The 17888-nt window shown below is 43.0% G+C and overlaps 1 protein-coding gene across 1 annotated transcript in view; it reads left to right on the top strand.

Annotated features, from left to right (window-relative positions):
* HORMAD2 (HORMA domain containing 2) overlaps positions 1-17888 on the top strand; it is a 73467-nt gene that overhangs the window by 39207 nt on the left and 16372 nt on the right. The window contains exon 12 of the mRNA XM_036741379.1: positions 6175-6188. Within this exon, the coding sequence (XP_036597274.1) occupies positions 6175-6188 (14 nt within the window). The remainder of the gene's footprint in view (positions 1-6174; positions 6189-17888) is intronic.

Below are 17888 nucleotides of genomic sequence, written 5' to 3'. Positions count from 1 at the left end.
GGACAGCTGATTATTACTTTCTCAAGTAACCTAGGGAGGTTGAGTTTCTAGCTATTGTTTCTCATGAGCCCCCAGTGGAATGCTTCCCATTAACAACCAGCCAGCCAGCCAATTAGCTTTTACAGAAGATATTTACTCAGGTGGTATAGTAAGGATAGTTTGTACAAGAGAAAAAATTATGCTTCAGTTTGCATTCAGACTCCATGTTCTTTCTCTTGAGGTGGAGAGTATTTTTCATCATAAGTCTTTTGGAATTGTCTTTCATCATGGTTTTGATCAGAATAGCTAAGTCATTCATAGCTGATCATATTGCTGTGATTGTGTATAATGTTGTCTTGGTTCTGGCTCACTTCATTTTGCATCAGTTCATGTAAGTCTTTCCAGGCTTTTCTGAAATTATCCCCATCATCATTTCTTATAGCACAGTAGTATTCCATCACAATCATATACCACAATTTGTTCAGCCATTCCCTAATCAATGGGTATCCCCCCAATTTCCAATTCTTTGCCACCACAAAAAGAGCTGCTATAAACATTTTGTACATACATTTCTTTTTCCCTGGATCTTTTTTGGATACATACTTAATAACAGTATTATGGGTCAAAGGGTATGCACAGTTTGAAAGCCCTTTGGTCATAGTTCTAAATTGCTCTCAAGAATGGTTAGATCAGTTTACAACTCCACTAAGAATGCATTAGTGTCCCAATTTGCCCACATAACTTCCAACATTTATCATTTTCTTTTCCCGTCATATCAGTCAATCTGATAGGTGTGAGGTGGTACCTCGCAATTGGTTTAATTTGTGTTTTTCTAATCAGTAGTGATTTTGAATATAGATAGCTTTGATTTCTTCTTCTGAAAACTGCCTGTTCATATTTTTGATCATTTATCAACTGGGGAATGAGTCATATTCTTATAAATTTGACTTAGTTCTCTACATATTTGAGAAATAAGGCCTTTATCAGAAAAACTTGCTGTAAAATTTTTCTCCCGGTTTCCGACTTTCCTTTTAATCTTGGTTGCATTGTTTTTGTTTGTGCAAACCTTTTTTAATTTGATGTAATCAAAGTTATCCACTTTATATCCCATGATCCTCTCTCTCTGGTCATAAATTCTTCCCTTATCCTTTGATCTGACGGTAAAATTTTCCATGCTCCCCTAATTTGCTTATGATATCATCCCACGCTGGCATTTAAGGCCCCTCCTTTTCTGGCATTATTACATCTTTTTGTGATTCTATATTATAACTCTTCTTCATAGCCTGTTCATAACATGCTATTTCCTACAAATCTCCACCCACATCTCAAATGTACTTTCTTCTCACCTCTGCTTAATTTTATGCAAAGCACAGTTCAAGCACTACTTCCTATACAAAACTTTTTCTAAACTCCCTAGTTGTTATCATTCTTTGTTTCTGGGCATTGTTTTGTGTTTACTTTTATGTATATATGTCGTATTCCTCTCCTTCTCCCCCAGTTGGATATAAACCCTTTGAAGGGTAAGGATTGTTGCCTCTTTGTCGTTGTACCAGCAGTTCCCAACTTTTCTGTTTGGACTGGATTGGTGATTTCATTGGTTATGGTATAGAGAAAATGCAATGTGGAAATTTCCTGTACCTGCTTAGCGATTTGGCTGAAGGTAAGGAATGGTCATGTAAGACTTCCCTAGGGTCTCATAGCTACTCGTGTCAGAGATGGGACTGCCCCTCAGGCCAACTCTCTACCTACGATGTGCATTGCCTCCTGCCTCTAAAGATTGCTCTAGACCAGGGCTTCTTAAATTTTTTCCACTCCACCCCATGTGAGGTCACGACCCCCAGTTTAAGAAGTGCTGCTCTAGATCTTGGGATTCTGTAAGAACTAAGAGAAATGGTTGAAAGTTATAAGAAGACAGAATTCAGCTTAATGTAAGGAAAAACCTTCTAATAATTGAAGAGATTCAAAAGTGGATTGGGCTGCCTTGGGCAGCAGTGGCTACTCCTCAGACACCTCAAGGTAACCCTAATCCTAACCTTAAATCCCTTCAGGCGTTTGAGGAATATCCCACTGGATAAGCAGTGATGCTGTCGAAGGGAGTCTTGAGCCAAGTGGCTTCTGTGATTCTAGGAACCCATCCCCTTTCTCAAAAAACTCTTTCCTCTTCCCTGACCCAGCCCAGGCCTCAGGGATGTCAGCTTTGCCAGTACTCCAGCGGTACTTTGTGCAGGTTTCATCATCGGGCACTTTGCATATGGCATCCTGGATAGCTCTTGATCTTTCATGCCTCTGTCTTGTCTTGCCACCTGGATTTTCCCTTGAGCACAAAGCCCATGTCGTAGATGTCTTTGTATCCCTAGCTCCAAGTACAGTGTCCAGCGTATACTAGGGGCCGATACATGTTTTTAATGATGAAGATAATGGCTCGTATTTAAATAGCACTTTAGAAAAGTTTGCGAATTATTTTCCTCATAACAACTCTGTGACAGAGAACAGGTAGTGTTTTCCTTATATTAAAGATAAGGAAATAGAGCATCTGAGGTCAAAAGACTTGTATAGGGTCACACAGTTGGACTTAGTAAGCACTAAACAGCTCCTCCCCCACACCCCCAGCTAGTCTTGGCTTGTACTTTAAAGTGGTCTTATTGATTTTAAGGTCCTCATAAATTAATCACCTATTGTATACCAGGAGCTGTACTTTATGCCCTCATCCATTAAACACCTAGTGTATACCAGGAGCTGTGCTAGCTGCTGGGGCTGCAAAGGCAAAAATGAAATAACACCTGCTTCCAAGGAGAAGGAGGGGGATACCAAATGTATCCCATGTAAAACAATGCAAGGGAATCTGGTGAGTATAGAGAAAGTCCTAATAACTCTGAGGTAAATGATTGTTGCTGCTGTTTGCTGTTGTTCAGTTGTCTCTGACCCATTTGAGGATTTCTTGGCAGAGATACTGCAGTGGTTTGCCATTGCTTTCTCCAGCTCATTTTACAGGTGAGGAAAGCAAGGCAAACAGGGTGAAATGACTTATCCAGGGTCACACAGCTAGAAAGTGAGTAAGGGCACATTTGAACTCACAAAGATGAGTCTTCCTGACTCCAGGCCTAGCGCTCTAACCATAGCACCACCCAGCTGCTCCTGGGCATAATGCTAATTTGCATCAGTTTGATGGAGGAATAAGCAGTAGCCTCAATCAGTTCATGATGACAAATCCCTTGGTTAAAGTGATCCAGTTGCTACCATAGGTAGGATGGTAGAGCAGTTTGCGCTTCCGTGCTATTCATTATCATGTCCTGCATGTCTGCAAATTTGGCTGATGCCACAGCAGACTGCTTCCTATATCAGAAGTCATGAAGGACCTTAAGGAAGTGGAAAAATTGAGAAAAAGGTAGAGATGAAGAGGAACAGAGAGAGAGAGAGAGAGAGAGAGAGAGAGAGGGAGAGAGAGAGGGAGAGAGGGAGAGAGGGAGGGAGGAAGGACAGAGAGAGAAAGAAGGGTGGGGGCAGGCCAAGACCAGGACATTCAATGACATGGAAACAAAAGTGTGGGTCCCCCAAGGGCACCTAGATCTTGGCATCTATCAGCCACCCTCTTTTTCTCTATCTCTGTCTATGTGTTTCTCAGTCTTTCCAATTTAATTGAAGGTAGTTCCCCTTCTCTGACTCATTTTCTGTCCTTGAGGATTGCATTTTCTATTCAGTACTCTGCCCAGTGGTCTTGAAGTTAGGAAGATTGAGTTTAGGACTTAGCTTGGATGGACACATAATGACTAACAAGTCAAAAAGTCTCTCAGCATCCCAGGTTGGAGAAGTTTGGAATAGCTGTCAGCCCTGGATTGGCAGAGGGAGCCTTGCCACTGGGCATTCCCTGCACTAATGAAATCGCATGTATGGGGCAAGATTTTAAAATATATATATACACACATATATGTGTGTGTGTGTGTGTGTGTATACACATATGTAGATATGAGAGGGGGTGGGGAGAGAGAAGCAGTCTCAGAGCTGAATGACTTGCCTAGGGTCTCATGTCTGGCATGGGGCCGAATTAAAATTTGAATTCAAGTCTTGACTCACTCTCGGTTCAGGCTGATGAAATGTTTCCCAAACTTCTCACTTATTTCTTGTTTCTTCCTGGGTGGTCTGTAATAGAATCTGAAGAAAAGGTCCTTTGGATTCTCCCTCCATTGCTTTTTGTTATAATCTGCTCCACTGTGTTTCCCGCTTGGTTGTAGCATTTCCTCACTTAAATCTTCTCCATAGACAGTTCCTCTGCTTGCTCCTCCTCCTCCTCCTTCCCTCCATTCTATCCTGACCTTTTGAATAAGATAGACCCTCCAGAGCAACATCCCTGTTTTGGGCCTCATGCCATCCTGACTCAGTAAATCCCAAGATGTCTAATTTGTTTCCTTAAATTAGAATCCCTATTTACCTTGCTTGGTAGCCATATTTTACAAATTTGTGGGCAGACATCTGAGGCTTTGTCAGAGTTAAAGCCAAAAGGGACCTTAAAAGCCATCTAGTCCAGTCAGTCCCCTCTGCTTTACAGATGAGCAAAGAGATTGGACAGGTGGTGAGGGAGCTAGGATTTGAACCCAGCTCCTTTGCCCCCCAATGGAGTGTTCTTTCCACTGCATGGTTTCTTATAGTCAGCTCCTTTTGTGGATTTTGTAGCCTGAGATTTTCTGAAGTTGAACCTTGGCTCTGATCCAACCTTTTAAGACTTTGCTTTTTATTTTAAGAATATTTTCTCTGCATTTGTGTTAAACGTTTGTAATAGATTGTCCACCCATGGGTGGCAGCAGTTGCATACTCCTCTGTTTCTCATGTGATCTTTGATTCTGCTCACAAGGAGGGAAATGTGAGAAGGTGATGTGGAGATGTAAGAAAGTCAAATTACCAGAATTAGAAAAAACATCCTTACATGAAGACAAAATATGAAAAAATAGAGAAATTTACAAAAATGCCTAATACTTCCCTCTACCTGAAAAATATTTTGTGACTCTCTACCATATTTCTGTTGGATGCAGTCTAAAAAGCCTTTCCCTACATGCTGCATGACTGTCTTCTATCTTTCCCCAGTATGCTGTCCCACTCCTTCTAAGTCTCATTAATATTTGATCACATTATCAAGGTTCTACAGTTCTTATAGGCTAAATTTTCACCCTGTAGCAGGGTATGGCTTTGTAGGACATTTGGCTAATAAGAACATGTCCATACAATGCAATGTTCTGGGAGGGTGATATGACTTTAGCTTTTTCTGTTCTATTAAATCATAACAGTGACAAGCCAACTCAGGGCATGCTGGCCAAAGGCAGAAATACTTTTATCTGGTTAGGAACCCTCTAATGCCAGATGTGGAGAGGTAACACAGCATGGGCAAAGTGACTGGATTTGGAATCAGGAGACCTGTATTGGAATCCCAGCTCTATTATTTATTTCCTCTATGACCTGGGTCACATCATTTAGTTTCTCTGGTTCTTATTTCCATCAGCTGCAGCAGAGTGGGTTGATTCTGAATCCTATGAATGTATGAAATCTTGGTAACAAGTCTGAGTGGGGAAACAAAATGATCCCTTCTAATCAGGGACATCCACCCGAGCCTGCCTGAAAACCACAGCTAAGTGCTGACATGTGTAGACCGTCTACCCAGAAGCTTTTGGTGGGGTGTGGTGGCTCATGTCACTACTGAGTTTTGTCTATGGAGACATGATTTTAGTCCATTGTGGTTATCTGGGAAACTAAAATGTTCACTCTACAGTGTGAACCTTTTCAGATGGGAGTCATAGGCTATGAAATTTTATTTTCCCAGATACACCTATGGTTTTTTGTGTCCATTTCACAAAGAACCAAGAAACACTTTTCGCAAGTCTTTTTCCCAGACATCAAGACCCAGGCATCTTGAGTCAAGATGTTATATTTTCCTCATCTCTAAAATACTTACATACTTTACATAATTCATTTTCAGTCATGTCTGACTTTTCATGACTCCATTTGGGGTTTACTTGGCAAAGATTTTGGAGTGGTTTGCCATTTCCTTCTCCAGCTATTTTATAGATGAGGAAAATGAAGTAAAGAGGGTTAAGTGACTTGCCCAGGGTCACATAGCTAGTAAGTGTCTGAGACCAGATTTGAACTCAGGAAGATAAATCTTCCTGATTCTAGGCCCAGCACTCTAACCACTGTCCCACCTAGCTGCCCAATGTAATTCACATGCTTGTTTTAATAAATTGTGTTATGAAGCACCTTAATGCCAAAGTGATAACACTGTATAAGTATAAAATATAAATGTGTATGTATACACACACACACACACACATATTGTTTTCTTTGGATTGCTTTCTATGCCAGTCAATGTACGAGAACAAGAGGGACCATCTCCAGTCATCCTGATCCATATCTGGCCACTGGCCCCAGATGGCTCCAGAGGAGAAAGTGAGGCCGGTGACCTTGCACAGCCCTGCCTCACTTAGATCCAATTTTCTTGGAAGTCATGGCATCACCTTCATGAAGCCACGGTCCTTTGAGAACGAAGGACAAACAAGAACAATGAGAAAAAGAACTTTTTATCCCAGCTCATTTTGTTCTGCTGAGCTAATGTCTTGTCTTTTGTGGTCCGGCCTTTCATGGCACCAAATCTCCTTGAAGCTTGTAGGCCTTGTTTGATACACGTAGTGTTGGCAGAAAGCTCTCAGGGTTCTTGGAAGTGGAGTTGATTATTGGAAACGTTGGACGAGGCACCCTATCTATAGAGAATTTTCACCCTTAAAAACCACACACCTCCTCTCATCATGGAACTGTCATCCTTTTTACTGAGTTCTTTTTTTTCCAAATGGGAAAAAATTCCATTTATTTTTATATTCTACATCATAGCATGCAATTATCCTCTGAAAAACTGAGTGGGGGCCAGGGGAAGAAAGTTGGATGACTGTAGCCCATCAGCCTAATAAGTCATTTCTTTGGGAATGAATCACACTATGCTATATCAGAGAGTTATTTCCTCGCCGTTGTTAGTGGGAAGAGGTACGGCAGTGGTCTGTATGTATTCCACTTACAATAGGAAGAAAGAAGTATTGACAAAGTTAGCACCAGAAGAAAGCAGGACAGAATGAGTAATCTATGGAGGAATATGGGCTGGATAGCATTCTGTTCAAATCTTAGTGTGAGAAGCTGGTTTTAAAACTGGAACAGGGATGCAGAAGTTCCATCAGCGGAAAACATGATGCTTGTAATGAGTACATTGATAGAGCTGTGCTACAACCAGCTTAATCTTTTCCGATAAGGTCTTTGGTAAATCAGCATTTTCCAAAAATAAGATTCTCTGGAAAACTGGGGAATTTTGCATTGGGAAAATACTATTGCTACATGGTCCCCATTAGCCATGGAGAGCACTATGTCGTATAACTTAGTGAGGTTGTTTAATTGTTCCAAAACCATTGCTACATTCCTGAATTTTCATTTGAGAAAATATGACAACAGGACAAATTCTTTAGGCTGTAGTAAAACAACCACAGCAACAAGAAGAAAACACCATCACAGGATGAATAATAGACCCCCAGATGTTCTGAGCCATCCCCTATCTGGCTCTCCTGATCAAGACTGAAACAAACAGAAACTTAATGAACGGCCGCCTTGTTTAACTCCTAAAAGTGACTTGAAAAGTAACTTCACGATTACAGCGTCATTTTACAACTTTTACAAATAACTGTAATTTACCAACAGGAACACGCTAACACTTAAGGGCATTTTTTTTCTTCTTTTGGGGGGAGAAAAAAGTAACATCTAGGGGGATTTGGAGGAAGAAGGGTACAGTTGAAAGTTGTTCATTGCCGCTCTTATCAAAGGCTTATCTTTTCTGTGGCTTTGCTTAGAAGTTAGGCTATCTCCAGGTTTCTCCTGCTAGTGATGAAGCCCCCAGAGGTCAGAAGGAGTGACTTTAGCAGTCGGCCTTAGAGCAGCCCACAGCCTGAGCACATGTGTTGAAAGGGCTGCTTCCCGGCCCCCCTTCTAGCTTTTCAACAATCTTTATTTGGCAGTCTTTCTTAAGTGCCTACTACATGCTGGGCTGGACAGTGTGCGGGGCTCTTGGGGAGAAAATTTGCTACTCAGATGAAAGCATCTGGGAAGCACCCACTGTACCCTGATGTTATTCCACTACTTCTATACCCTCGCAGCCAGTGTAATTCTGGCCCATACTTTCAGTATGTAAGAAGGGCTAGGGCTTTGATGTGACAGCAAGAATGGTAGTAGGGACTGGCCTTACCATACTGCTGTCTGGCATCTTCTTGCCACAAACTAAGCCTTCAACAGAGAAGCAGCGGAGGGGTGGGAGGCAGCTAGGAGGTAGCTAGGTGGCACATTGGATAGGGCACTGACCTGAGTTCAAATGTGGCCTCAGACACTTACTGGCTGTATGAAATTGGGCAAGTCACTCTGCCTCAGTTTCCTCAACTGTAAGATGGGGATAATAATAGCACCTACCTACCTCCCAGGGCTGTTGTGGGGATCAAATGAAATATTTTTACATAGAACTTAGTGCAATTTCTGGTACATGTTGTTGTTTAGACTTTTTTTTCTGTTGTATCTGACTGTTCGTGACCCTATTTGGAGTTTTCTTGGCGAAGAATGGTCTGTTTCCTTTTCTAGCTCATTTACAGGTGATGAAACTGAGGCAAACAGGGTTTAAGTGACTTGCCCAGGGTCTCGGCTAGTAAGTGCCTGAGGCTGAATTTGAACTCCAGAAGATGAGTTGTCCTAACTCTAGGCCTGGCACTGTATGCACTATGGCACACCTAGCTGCCCTCCTGTGTTCAAGAAAGACTTGTACAGTGGAAAAGGCACTGCTTTTGGAGTCAGAGCACTTGGGTTTGATACTTACCACCTCTGATGCTTACTACCTGTGTGACCTTGGGCAAGTCACAACCTCCCTGGGCCTCAGGTCCCTTATTTGTAAAATAATAGTGTTGGGTTAGATGGACTCTGAGGTCCCTTCTTGCTCTAAATCTGTGACCCCATGAAGAGGGCACATGTGTTTATCTCTATCGGAGCTGTGCTAGCCTCACAAACATGCACAATAAGGTGTGGACAAAGTGAGGAGCTGTGTGAATTTGTAACTCGGCTAACAGCAAGGATTGGGGCCCCTCTCTGGCAGGTGCTCTGGGGGAGCTTTTAGATGCCCCTTTGGCAGAGCTGTGAGCCCAAAGAATATGAATAGGCCCCATGGGCTAAATCGAGAAGCTGAATGGAGTGGCTGAAGAGGCAGCGGCCCCAGAGAACTGTCTCAGTGGAGGGCTGGGGAGCCTGGGGAAGTTCCCTGAGCACCGGAGAGATAGAGCTCTGGGAGGGACAGACATGAAGGAAGCAGGGCAGAAGCTTATGAATGTTTTAAAGGCAAGAAGCTCTCTGGTGAGGCTTGCCAGTCACAGCGCAAGGCATCCCTCTCTTACCTTAGAGAATGGATTTCTCCAAGGTTGAATTTGTTCTTTTTTTTCCCACAGGTATGTGAGTCAGTGGGATATTGATTGTTCATATTTGTTTATGGGGCGGGGCCAAGAGTGAGCCTACCGCATGGTTTTCCTGTTACTTATGTTGCTATAGATTTCAGCCAAGTGATTTTATTATTTGATTTGTGGTTCCTGCCTGGTCTGGGAAGGTCTCGGATGGAGACTTGAGTCATGTATTTCTCCCACATTAAACTTGAGTTAGGTGAAGGTCCCAGTGCCAAGTAAGACATTCATTACAAATACCACAAGGTTCTGTCATTTCAACAGGGTGGATCTCCCATCCATGCCTGCCATTCAAAGCCCTTCTAGAACTGGGGAGACAAGCATTGGGAATTGGTGTAACCTAAAAAGCCATCACCCAACTTCACTGACTAAGCTAAGTTGGTCTTTGGGCAACAGGCATGTGGTTCCCCACTAGGGCCATATGTGAAACCTTTCAAAGTTCCTAGAATCTGCTAGAGCTTGTGTCTTGCTGAACTGGCCTTTAGGACCCCAGCCACGAGGAGCTGGAGCAGAGCCTTTGGGTAGACTTCTTCTCATCCATGTGTTTCAGTAACTCTTCCTTTAAGCATTGCCTGTTGTGCTAAAAGGCGTTTCTCTGGGAGAGACACAAAGAAGAAGATGCAGCCCTCAAGCTGACTACAAGGGAGAGGCCACCCAACCCAACTACCAAAGGCCATAATAGAGCACAGAATAGGATGGAACCAGAAGATAGGCCTTTCTTTGGTGTCTCATGATTGTAGGGCGGTGAAGGCAAAGTTCAAGCTCTGGCAGGTCTTCCGAAGCCAGGAGGCTTTGGTGTAGCCTTGATTATGAACAGCTGGTGGACCAAGGGATCAGATATTGGGCCTGGGTTCAAATCTGATGTCAGGCATTTACTGGCCGTGTGAGCCTGGGCGAATCACTTTGCCTCTGTCTGCCTCAGTTTTTTCAGCTGTAAAATGGGAATGATAATAATAGCTTTGTTTCGGGTCGTTGGGAAGGCGAAATGAGAGAATATTTGTCGAGTGCATTGAAAACCTTAAAGCACTGTATGAATTCTAGTGAGGACGATGATATTGATGATGGAATGGATGTATGTTTTTGAGGCCCTGCCTAGCTGAGTTGGGAGGTGTGGCTGGCCACCAGCAGCTCATGAGAACTTGTACACTAGGGGGCAGAAGAAGGATGGTGGTCTTGTCCCTGGAGGGAGGAGCCATAACTATGAGATCAAGGCTCTCCTGGAGCATTAGGCAGTTACAAGGTGCCCCTGTGCAAAGCCCGAGAAAGGAATGACCATTTCCAGTTGGGGCAGATCAGGAAGACTGAGAATAAACATGAGGAGGATTTTGGCAGATTAAAAACATGGGGTTGGGATGAGAGAGGAGCAAGCCAGGCGGAGGAAGGTGTAGAGGATGTAGAGAATGTCTGAGAGGCATTTAGTATAGGTCGTATTACATAACTATCTTGTTTTTACATTACCTACATTTCCCAAAATATCCCTCTGTTCCTCTTTCTCCCAGAGAACTATCTCCTGTTTTTTGTTCTTTTTTTTTGGAGGGGAGAAGGCAGGGCAATTGGGGTTAAGTGACTTGCCCAAGGTCACACAGCTAGTAAGTGTCAAGTGTCTGAGGCCAGATTTGAACTCAGGTCCTCCTGACTCCAGGGCTGGTGCTCTACTCACTGCGCCACCTAGCTGCCCCCAGAGAACTATCTCTTAGAACAAAGATTGAAAAAAGAGACAAAAAGAGTTCATCAAAACCAACCAACACATCAGCCTAGTCCAATGGTATATGTAGTTTTAAAACCCCAGCTCCTGCTTCTGCAGAGAGAAGAGAAGGAGGTGCATCTCATTTATCTTATTTGGGATCTAGGTTATTTTGTAATGGTGAATAAAGACATAAAGATGTCCCAAAAGTCTTAGTGTAGTCCAAACCTTAATAGCTCAAACCTGCATGAAGACTTTTGGGACAAAGGTCCCCCTTTGCCAGGATCATAGATGCTTAATGAATTTTAATTGTTTTTCTATCTAGTCAAAATTATCCTTTTTTCAAATGGAGAAGAGAGCTCTATGAACAATATTTTGTTTAATATTAGAGAGAATGCCCTTCCTCTTTGGGATTGTTCACCGTGCTCATTGGAAGGGCCCTTTTTGAAGCAAAATTGGAATCACAGAGCTTCTGGGCCTGGACATGAGTACCCTCTACAACATCCCTGACTGATGACTATCCAGCTGCTGCTTAAAGGCTTCCTGCCATGGTGTCATTGTTAGGAAGCTCTTCCTTATATCGAGGTAAAACATGCTTTCTAGTACGTGTCGTCAACCACGTTTGGTTCTGCTTTCTGCTGCTGCCAGAACAACTCTAATTCCTATAACAGAAATTCCATTCTATTCTAGGGTCCCTGTGCCACTCAGGTTCAAATGCGGGTTAAATATATGGCCCCAATGCCCATTTGGTGCATACTCCACTCATAGACCAGGCAGGAATGAAATTGTAAAAGCATTTAATTGCAACATGTTAGCAAAATAACTAATAGAAAAACCATTCAGTAGGATCATTGTTCCCACACCCCCACCACCCCACCCTACCGTAATCAAGTGAGAACAATCTCCCATTGACTCACAAGCCAGTGGGCAAAAGTTAATTTCTTCCCTAGGGCACAAGCTGGTGGCCTCTACCGGCATTACTGTCATCATGGCAGAGCCTTTATCCCCCTTACATACCTCTTCCATAAGACAATCATTCCAATATTTGAGACAGTAATCATCCTCACATCCCTACCCACCCTCCAAGAGCCTTCTTTTGCTCAAACAACCGCAATTCCTTTAGCTGATCTTCATGGGACGTGGCCCTCCCATCCTGGTCACTGTCCTTTGAACATGTTTCCACTTGTCAATGTTCTTAGATTTTGGCACCCAGAACTGAGAGCTTCTTCAGGATACTTTGTTAAGATGCCATTAGTTCTTTTGACTTCGATGTCACCACCTTGCAATTATCACTCAGGTTTCTAGAGTGCATCATGAGTACCATCTTTGGTATTAAAATTTTAAAAGGATAGAGATCTATATTAAATATTTGAAGTTTTCTCTTTTATGTAAGAATTGGAAAAGCTCAAGGTTTGGTTTCAAATATTCTTAGCCAGGTACAAATTATCTTTAGAAGCATTCTTGCACTGAATATGTATCTAGTAACTTAGCAATCTAAGTAACATTTCAGAAGAGCTGTTCTGGGAGGTGAGACTATGTGGTTGTCTTCTTGTCCTAACATTAAATAATATAAGTGAAATCTTCAGATCCTTAATTGATTTAGATGACTTAGATTTCATCACATAAGCTTCTGGGTGCGGGAATCATGCTCAAATATCCTTTAAGCCTATTGCTTATTCTTTTAAAAGATCTAAATATTTTTTCCATAGTCTGCCAATCTGATTGCTATTTGTTCACGCTCATTTTCAGATACATTTGACTTTTCAAATCAGATCACTATTCCAGAAGCTGATTTATTGGAAACACAGTGCTATAATTTGTCAATAATACGTTATCTCTTTAGCTATAATTAGTCATAAGCCTAAGGATAATGATATTTGCCTCCAGATTTTTATGAGGATTGATAAGTTAATGTTCACGATCTGTTTTAAACACTAGGTACTATTATAAAATGATCAACAACATTAATTTTTAAAGCAATTTAAATCAAAATAGTCATATCAGTAGAACATGACCTCAATAAGAATTCTTCCTTGAAAATACATGAGTAGAGAGAGACCATTTTTTCTGTAACAATAACATTATCTAAATATTTGCAAATTTTTCCTTTTGGCTACTATGGTATCTTATCAGAACTTGCCAAGAGCACAGTTCACAACTCAGGCACAAAAATATTGGTGAAAGATAGTTTCAGGGTTGATCCTGACACTTTCCTATGGATTTGCATGATCTGTCAGAGGGAGATCTGGTCATTCATTTCCTGGCTTTAGCTGTTTTGTGTCAATCTTAACTTCGCCCAAATAGTTGGTATTTTGGAGTTCTCTTTTTACTTTTTATACAAAGGCATGGTCAAGACTAGCCATTGAGTGGACCAGAAGATTGTAAAGAAATAACTAATAGTAGGTACGATATCATTAATTATGGTGGACAACCTACATTCGGCCCCTCCTAGTGGACTGATTCTGCATTACAAGGAGATTTGCTGTTGGTAAACTCCAGTTGGTTGGAAAAGAAGGCTAAGGACATGAAGGTTCTGAGCAGGATGCCTGTGAAGTTAGCTTCACTGGGCCAGTCATCAGGCAAAAGTGTATTTCTGGTCACAATAGAAATTAACAGTAAAAGTGTGGAGAGATCAGTGCAAATCTGTCACCACTGAACTTTGGAGATAGTTTTAGGAGTTCCTCTCCTTTATCCACCATATATAATTAGGGGAGAGGGAGCATGGCGGAGAGGATCAAGAGATGGCATTGGAGTCAGGTCCAGCCTCAGACAGTACTGCCAGTGTGACCCTGGGCAAGTCACTTAATCTGAGCTTCACTGGGGGAAGGGCCAATGAAATCACAACTCTGCTTCCCACTCCCCACCCCCATCCCCAAATGTCAATCACCAAGTTATAACATCACTGATTTTCTTTTCAAAATGTCTTTGGTATTGCCCCTGTGTCTCTAATCCCTCTGCTTCAAGTGGGGCACCATACATCTTCTTTTCTACTGGCATTGTTGGTAAAGTACAACTGACTTCAAGCTCATGGCTCCACCCATCCTGTACATAGTTTCCAGACTTAGCTTCCTTAAACATTACTTCATTATATCACGGAATCACAAACTTTTCAATCAAACTTGAGGCCAAAGGCACCTCAGAGGCCATCTAGCCCAACCAGTACTAGAAAGGAATCCCCAGTATAACACACTTGGCAAGTCAATCATTAAGCATTTGTTAAGCGCTTACTATGTGCCGGGCCAGGGGGCAGCTGGATGGCTCAGTGGATAGAGCTCTGAGCCTAGAGTCAGGAAGACCTGAGTTCAAATGGGATCTCAGGATTTTACTGGCTGTGTGACCTTGGGCAAGTCACTTAACCTCTGTTTGCCTTAATCCACTGGAGAAGAAGATGACAAACCACTCCAACATCTTTGCCAAGAGGGTCACTGAATGACAATAATGTGCCAGGCACCGTGCTAAGTAGTGAGGGTACAAAGAAAAGCACAAAACAGGGTCACTGCTTATGAGCCCCCTGTGGTGTGATTATGAATTTGTATCAGGTAGCCAGACTTAATTAGCTTTTGGAAAGGGGCATTTCATCTTTGCAACATCTCTCCAGTATGCAGTCTTCTCTCCTCTGACACTTCCACCATCTTGATATAGCCTCCATCACTTTGAACCTGGGCTATTATAATAGCTTGCCAGTGCCTCAGTTTGCCTGAAATCTTTTCTCCCTCCAATTCATCCTCCAGTTAGGTGCCAAATTGATTTTCCTAAAGCTCAGATCTAACTGTATTACAACTCCCCCCATCCCTATTCAATAAACTCCAGTGGTTCCCTATAACCTCCAGGCGATCAAATACTAAATCCTTTGTTTGGTGTCTGGAGCCCTTCACGGTCTAAACCCTTCCCACCCCAGCCTGTCTCCTTATACTTTATTCTCTCCATGTGTTTGATCCAGTGACATTGAGCTCTGTGGCTGTTCCACAATGGGACACTCCATCTCTTGGCTCCAGGTATTTTCTCTGGCTGTCCCTCCCATGTCTATCCATGCCTAGAATGCTCTCCCCTCTTGCTTCTAACTCCTGGCTTCCCTGGATTCTTTCAGGTCCCAACTAAAAGCCCATCTTCTACAGGAAGTATTCCCCAATACTTCTTAATTCTAGTGCCTTTCCTCTTTTAATTATCTCTTAATTTTCCTGTGTGGAGTGTAAGGGGTGTTCAAGGAGGATTAGCACTTCTGGTGTGAGGGCTGCTGAGGCTTTTCAGGGCTGCTCATCCACCTTTGGCATCCACCTGTCACCCAAGAAGCTGTAGCATGTGCAGCAGCCATACCCTGGTCTTGGCAGATGGGCCAAACCAGGTTGAGGGTAACCATGGGCCTCAAACCATTTGGTGAGTTAGGGTGGTGTCTCCCCCAAACATGTGAAGATTTCCCCCAGGAGGAACAGGCAGATGAAAACAATTGGTTCCAAGGCCACTAAGTCTCAGAAGCAGGCCCCGTGAAACACTTAGAACTTAGTCAAATATTGAAGACCCCAAGGTCATCCCCTGCATCCTGGGCCATTGCCAATCATCTTGACTTTTGTCCTGCCACTGGACTTCGGTGATTTTGAGAGAGAGAGGGAGGCTGATGACTTTGTGCAGCTCTGTCTCACTTAAATGCAATTCATGCCCAAGTCAAGACTTCACTAGTGATGTCACTGGTCCTCTTGGAATCCTGTACAGACATGTTTACTCTTTGTCTTCCCCAGTTGGGGGAGACCTGAGAGCAGGGACTATCTTTTGTCTCTTTTTTGTATCAGTGTCTGGCATATAGTAGGCACTTGATAAAAGCTTATTGTCTGACTGGCTTGATTGATGAGCATATGTAAATCCCAAAGGGCATAAACAGGTCTGTCAACAATCTGAAGAAACTTTTTTTGGTCTAGTTAAGATGCCCTTGGTCAATTGAATGACTCCATAATGGGCCCAAGCCTTGTTGTACCTAGTTCACACCTGTGTCTGATCCACTGGACTGTGTTTTCACACCTCTGTCTGTTTCAGGGGATGTTTTCGCCCAACAAAGATATTAGGGCTAAGTGAGGCAGAATGATTGATTAATTGACTCACTTGATGCCATCCTGTAAAAAGAAGTTAATCTCTGAAAGAAGCCTCCAGTAGCTGGGGGGGGGGGTGCAGAGACTTGGGGCTTTACTTCCACAGAACATGACTTATTATAACCTTTATTGTCTGTACCACAGAATTTAGCACTTAATCATATGCTATCATTTCTGCGCTATTATTCATTTCACTTGTATTATTCTTGCTTTTCCAGTAAGATTGTTTTGGCTGGGCACATAATAAATGCTCAGAAATACTTCATGATTCGGGGAACCTAGGTGGCGCCATAGTTCACAGAGCGCCTGGTCAGCTTCATCAGTTCAAATCTGGCGTCAGACCAGCTGTGTGACCCTGGCAAGTCACTTCACCCAGTTTGCCTGTTTCCTGTAAAATGAGCTGGAGAAGGAAATGGCAAACCAGTCCACTATCTTTGCAAGGAAACTCCCAAATGGAATCACGAAGTCAACACAACAGAACAACGACAGGCTGTTTTTCACTGGGTGCTCAAGGGTAGGAAGAAAGGATATCATCATGAGATCCTAGGTCTAGAATTGGAAAGGGCCTCAGAGGCCTATGGTCCATTAAAACCAAGGCCTTGGAGGAGGTTCAGTGACTTGTCTAAGGTCATATGGCTAAGAAGTGTCAGAGCGAGGATGCCAAATCAGGTCTTCTGATTACAAAGTCAGTGCTCTGTCCAGTGGGCCACATTACCTCCTTCATTGGGAGTAAGGATCAGTAAGCCAGAGGGACTTAGAAAGCTTAGCTTGGTGACTGTTAGGCAGGAGGGAGAGAATAAGCATTGATTAAGCACCTTCTGTGTTCCAGGCACTGTTCTCGGTACTTCATAATTACTGTCTCATTAGAATCTCCCAACAACCCTGGGAAGTAGGTTCTACTGTGACCCCTATTTTAGTGACAGCTAGTAAGAGTCTGAACAAAGGAGAAGTAGAGAAACTGCTTGGACAGATAGATAGAAAGAGAACCTAGAGAAAGCAGAGGTCCAGCAACAAGTGGCCAAGTCCCTTAACCTCCTTAGAGTCAGGCACCTTCATCTGTAAAATGACAGGCAGATGACCGTGGAGCAGATGCCTCTGAGGCTCTTCCAGCTCCGAGCTTCAAGGCTGTGGGCCCAGATCTGTTCACTGTGGATCCACCTAGTGCCTTCCCCAGGGACAGAAGCAACATTGCAGGACTTGAGCAGCGTCTGTGTGGTGGGTGGGGAAGCTGAGGCAGCAAGGGCAGACGGGGCTTGAGAAGTTTGAGAGATAAAGGTGGGAGAAGACAGGCAGGGGGATTTGTGTAGCATCTCCATGATCTCTCCACTCCATTCCTGTTTTAACATTCTGTGCTTCTTTGCAGCAATTCCTGACAAAAATGCCTGTAGTCAGCCTCTGTGACAGGAAGAGGGCTCTCTTCCCTTCCTTTTCTGTTTCTTCGACAACATCATCGAAAATGGTGAGTATCTTTCCCCAGGAGGGGAATTTATGATCTTTTTGTCCCATTTCCAAAAACATGAGGATGGATCAAAGCCCATGGTCACAAAGCATGCAGCAATATTACTTTCCTTGAAAGATCGAAGCAATGCTCTTTTCCCGTTCCTCCCTCATGAGAAAAAGGGTGGCTTTCTGTCGATAACCCTTCCA

Source organism: Trichosurus vulpecula, chromosome 1, assembly GCF_011100635.1.
Source record: "Trichosurus vulpecula isolate mTriVul1 chromosome 1, mTriVul1.pri, whole genome shotgun sequence".
NCBI lineage: Eukaryota > Metazoa > Chordata > Mammalia > Diprotodontia > Phalangeridae > Trichosurus > Trichosurus vulpecula.
This window is presented reverse-complemented; position numbering and strand designations above follow the sequence as displayed.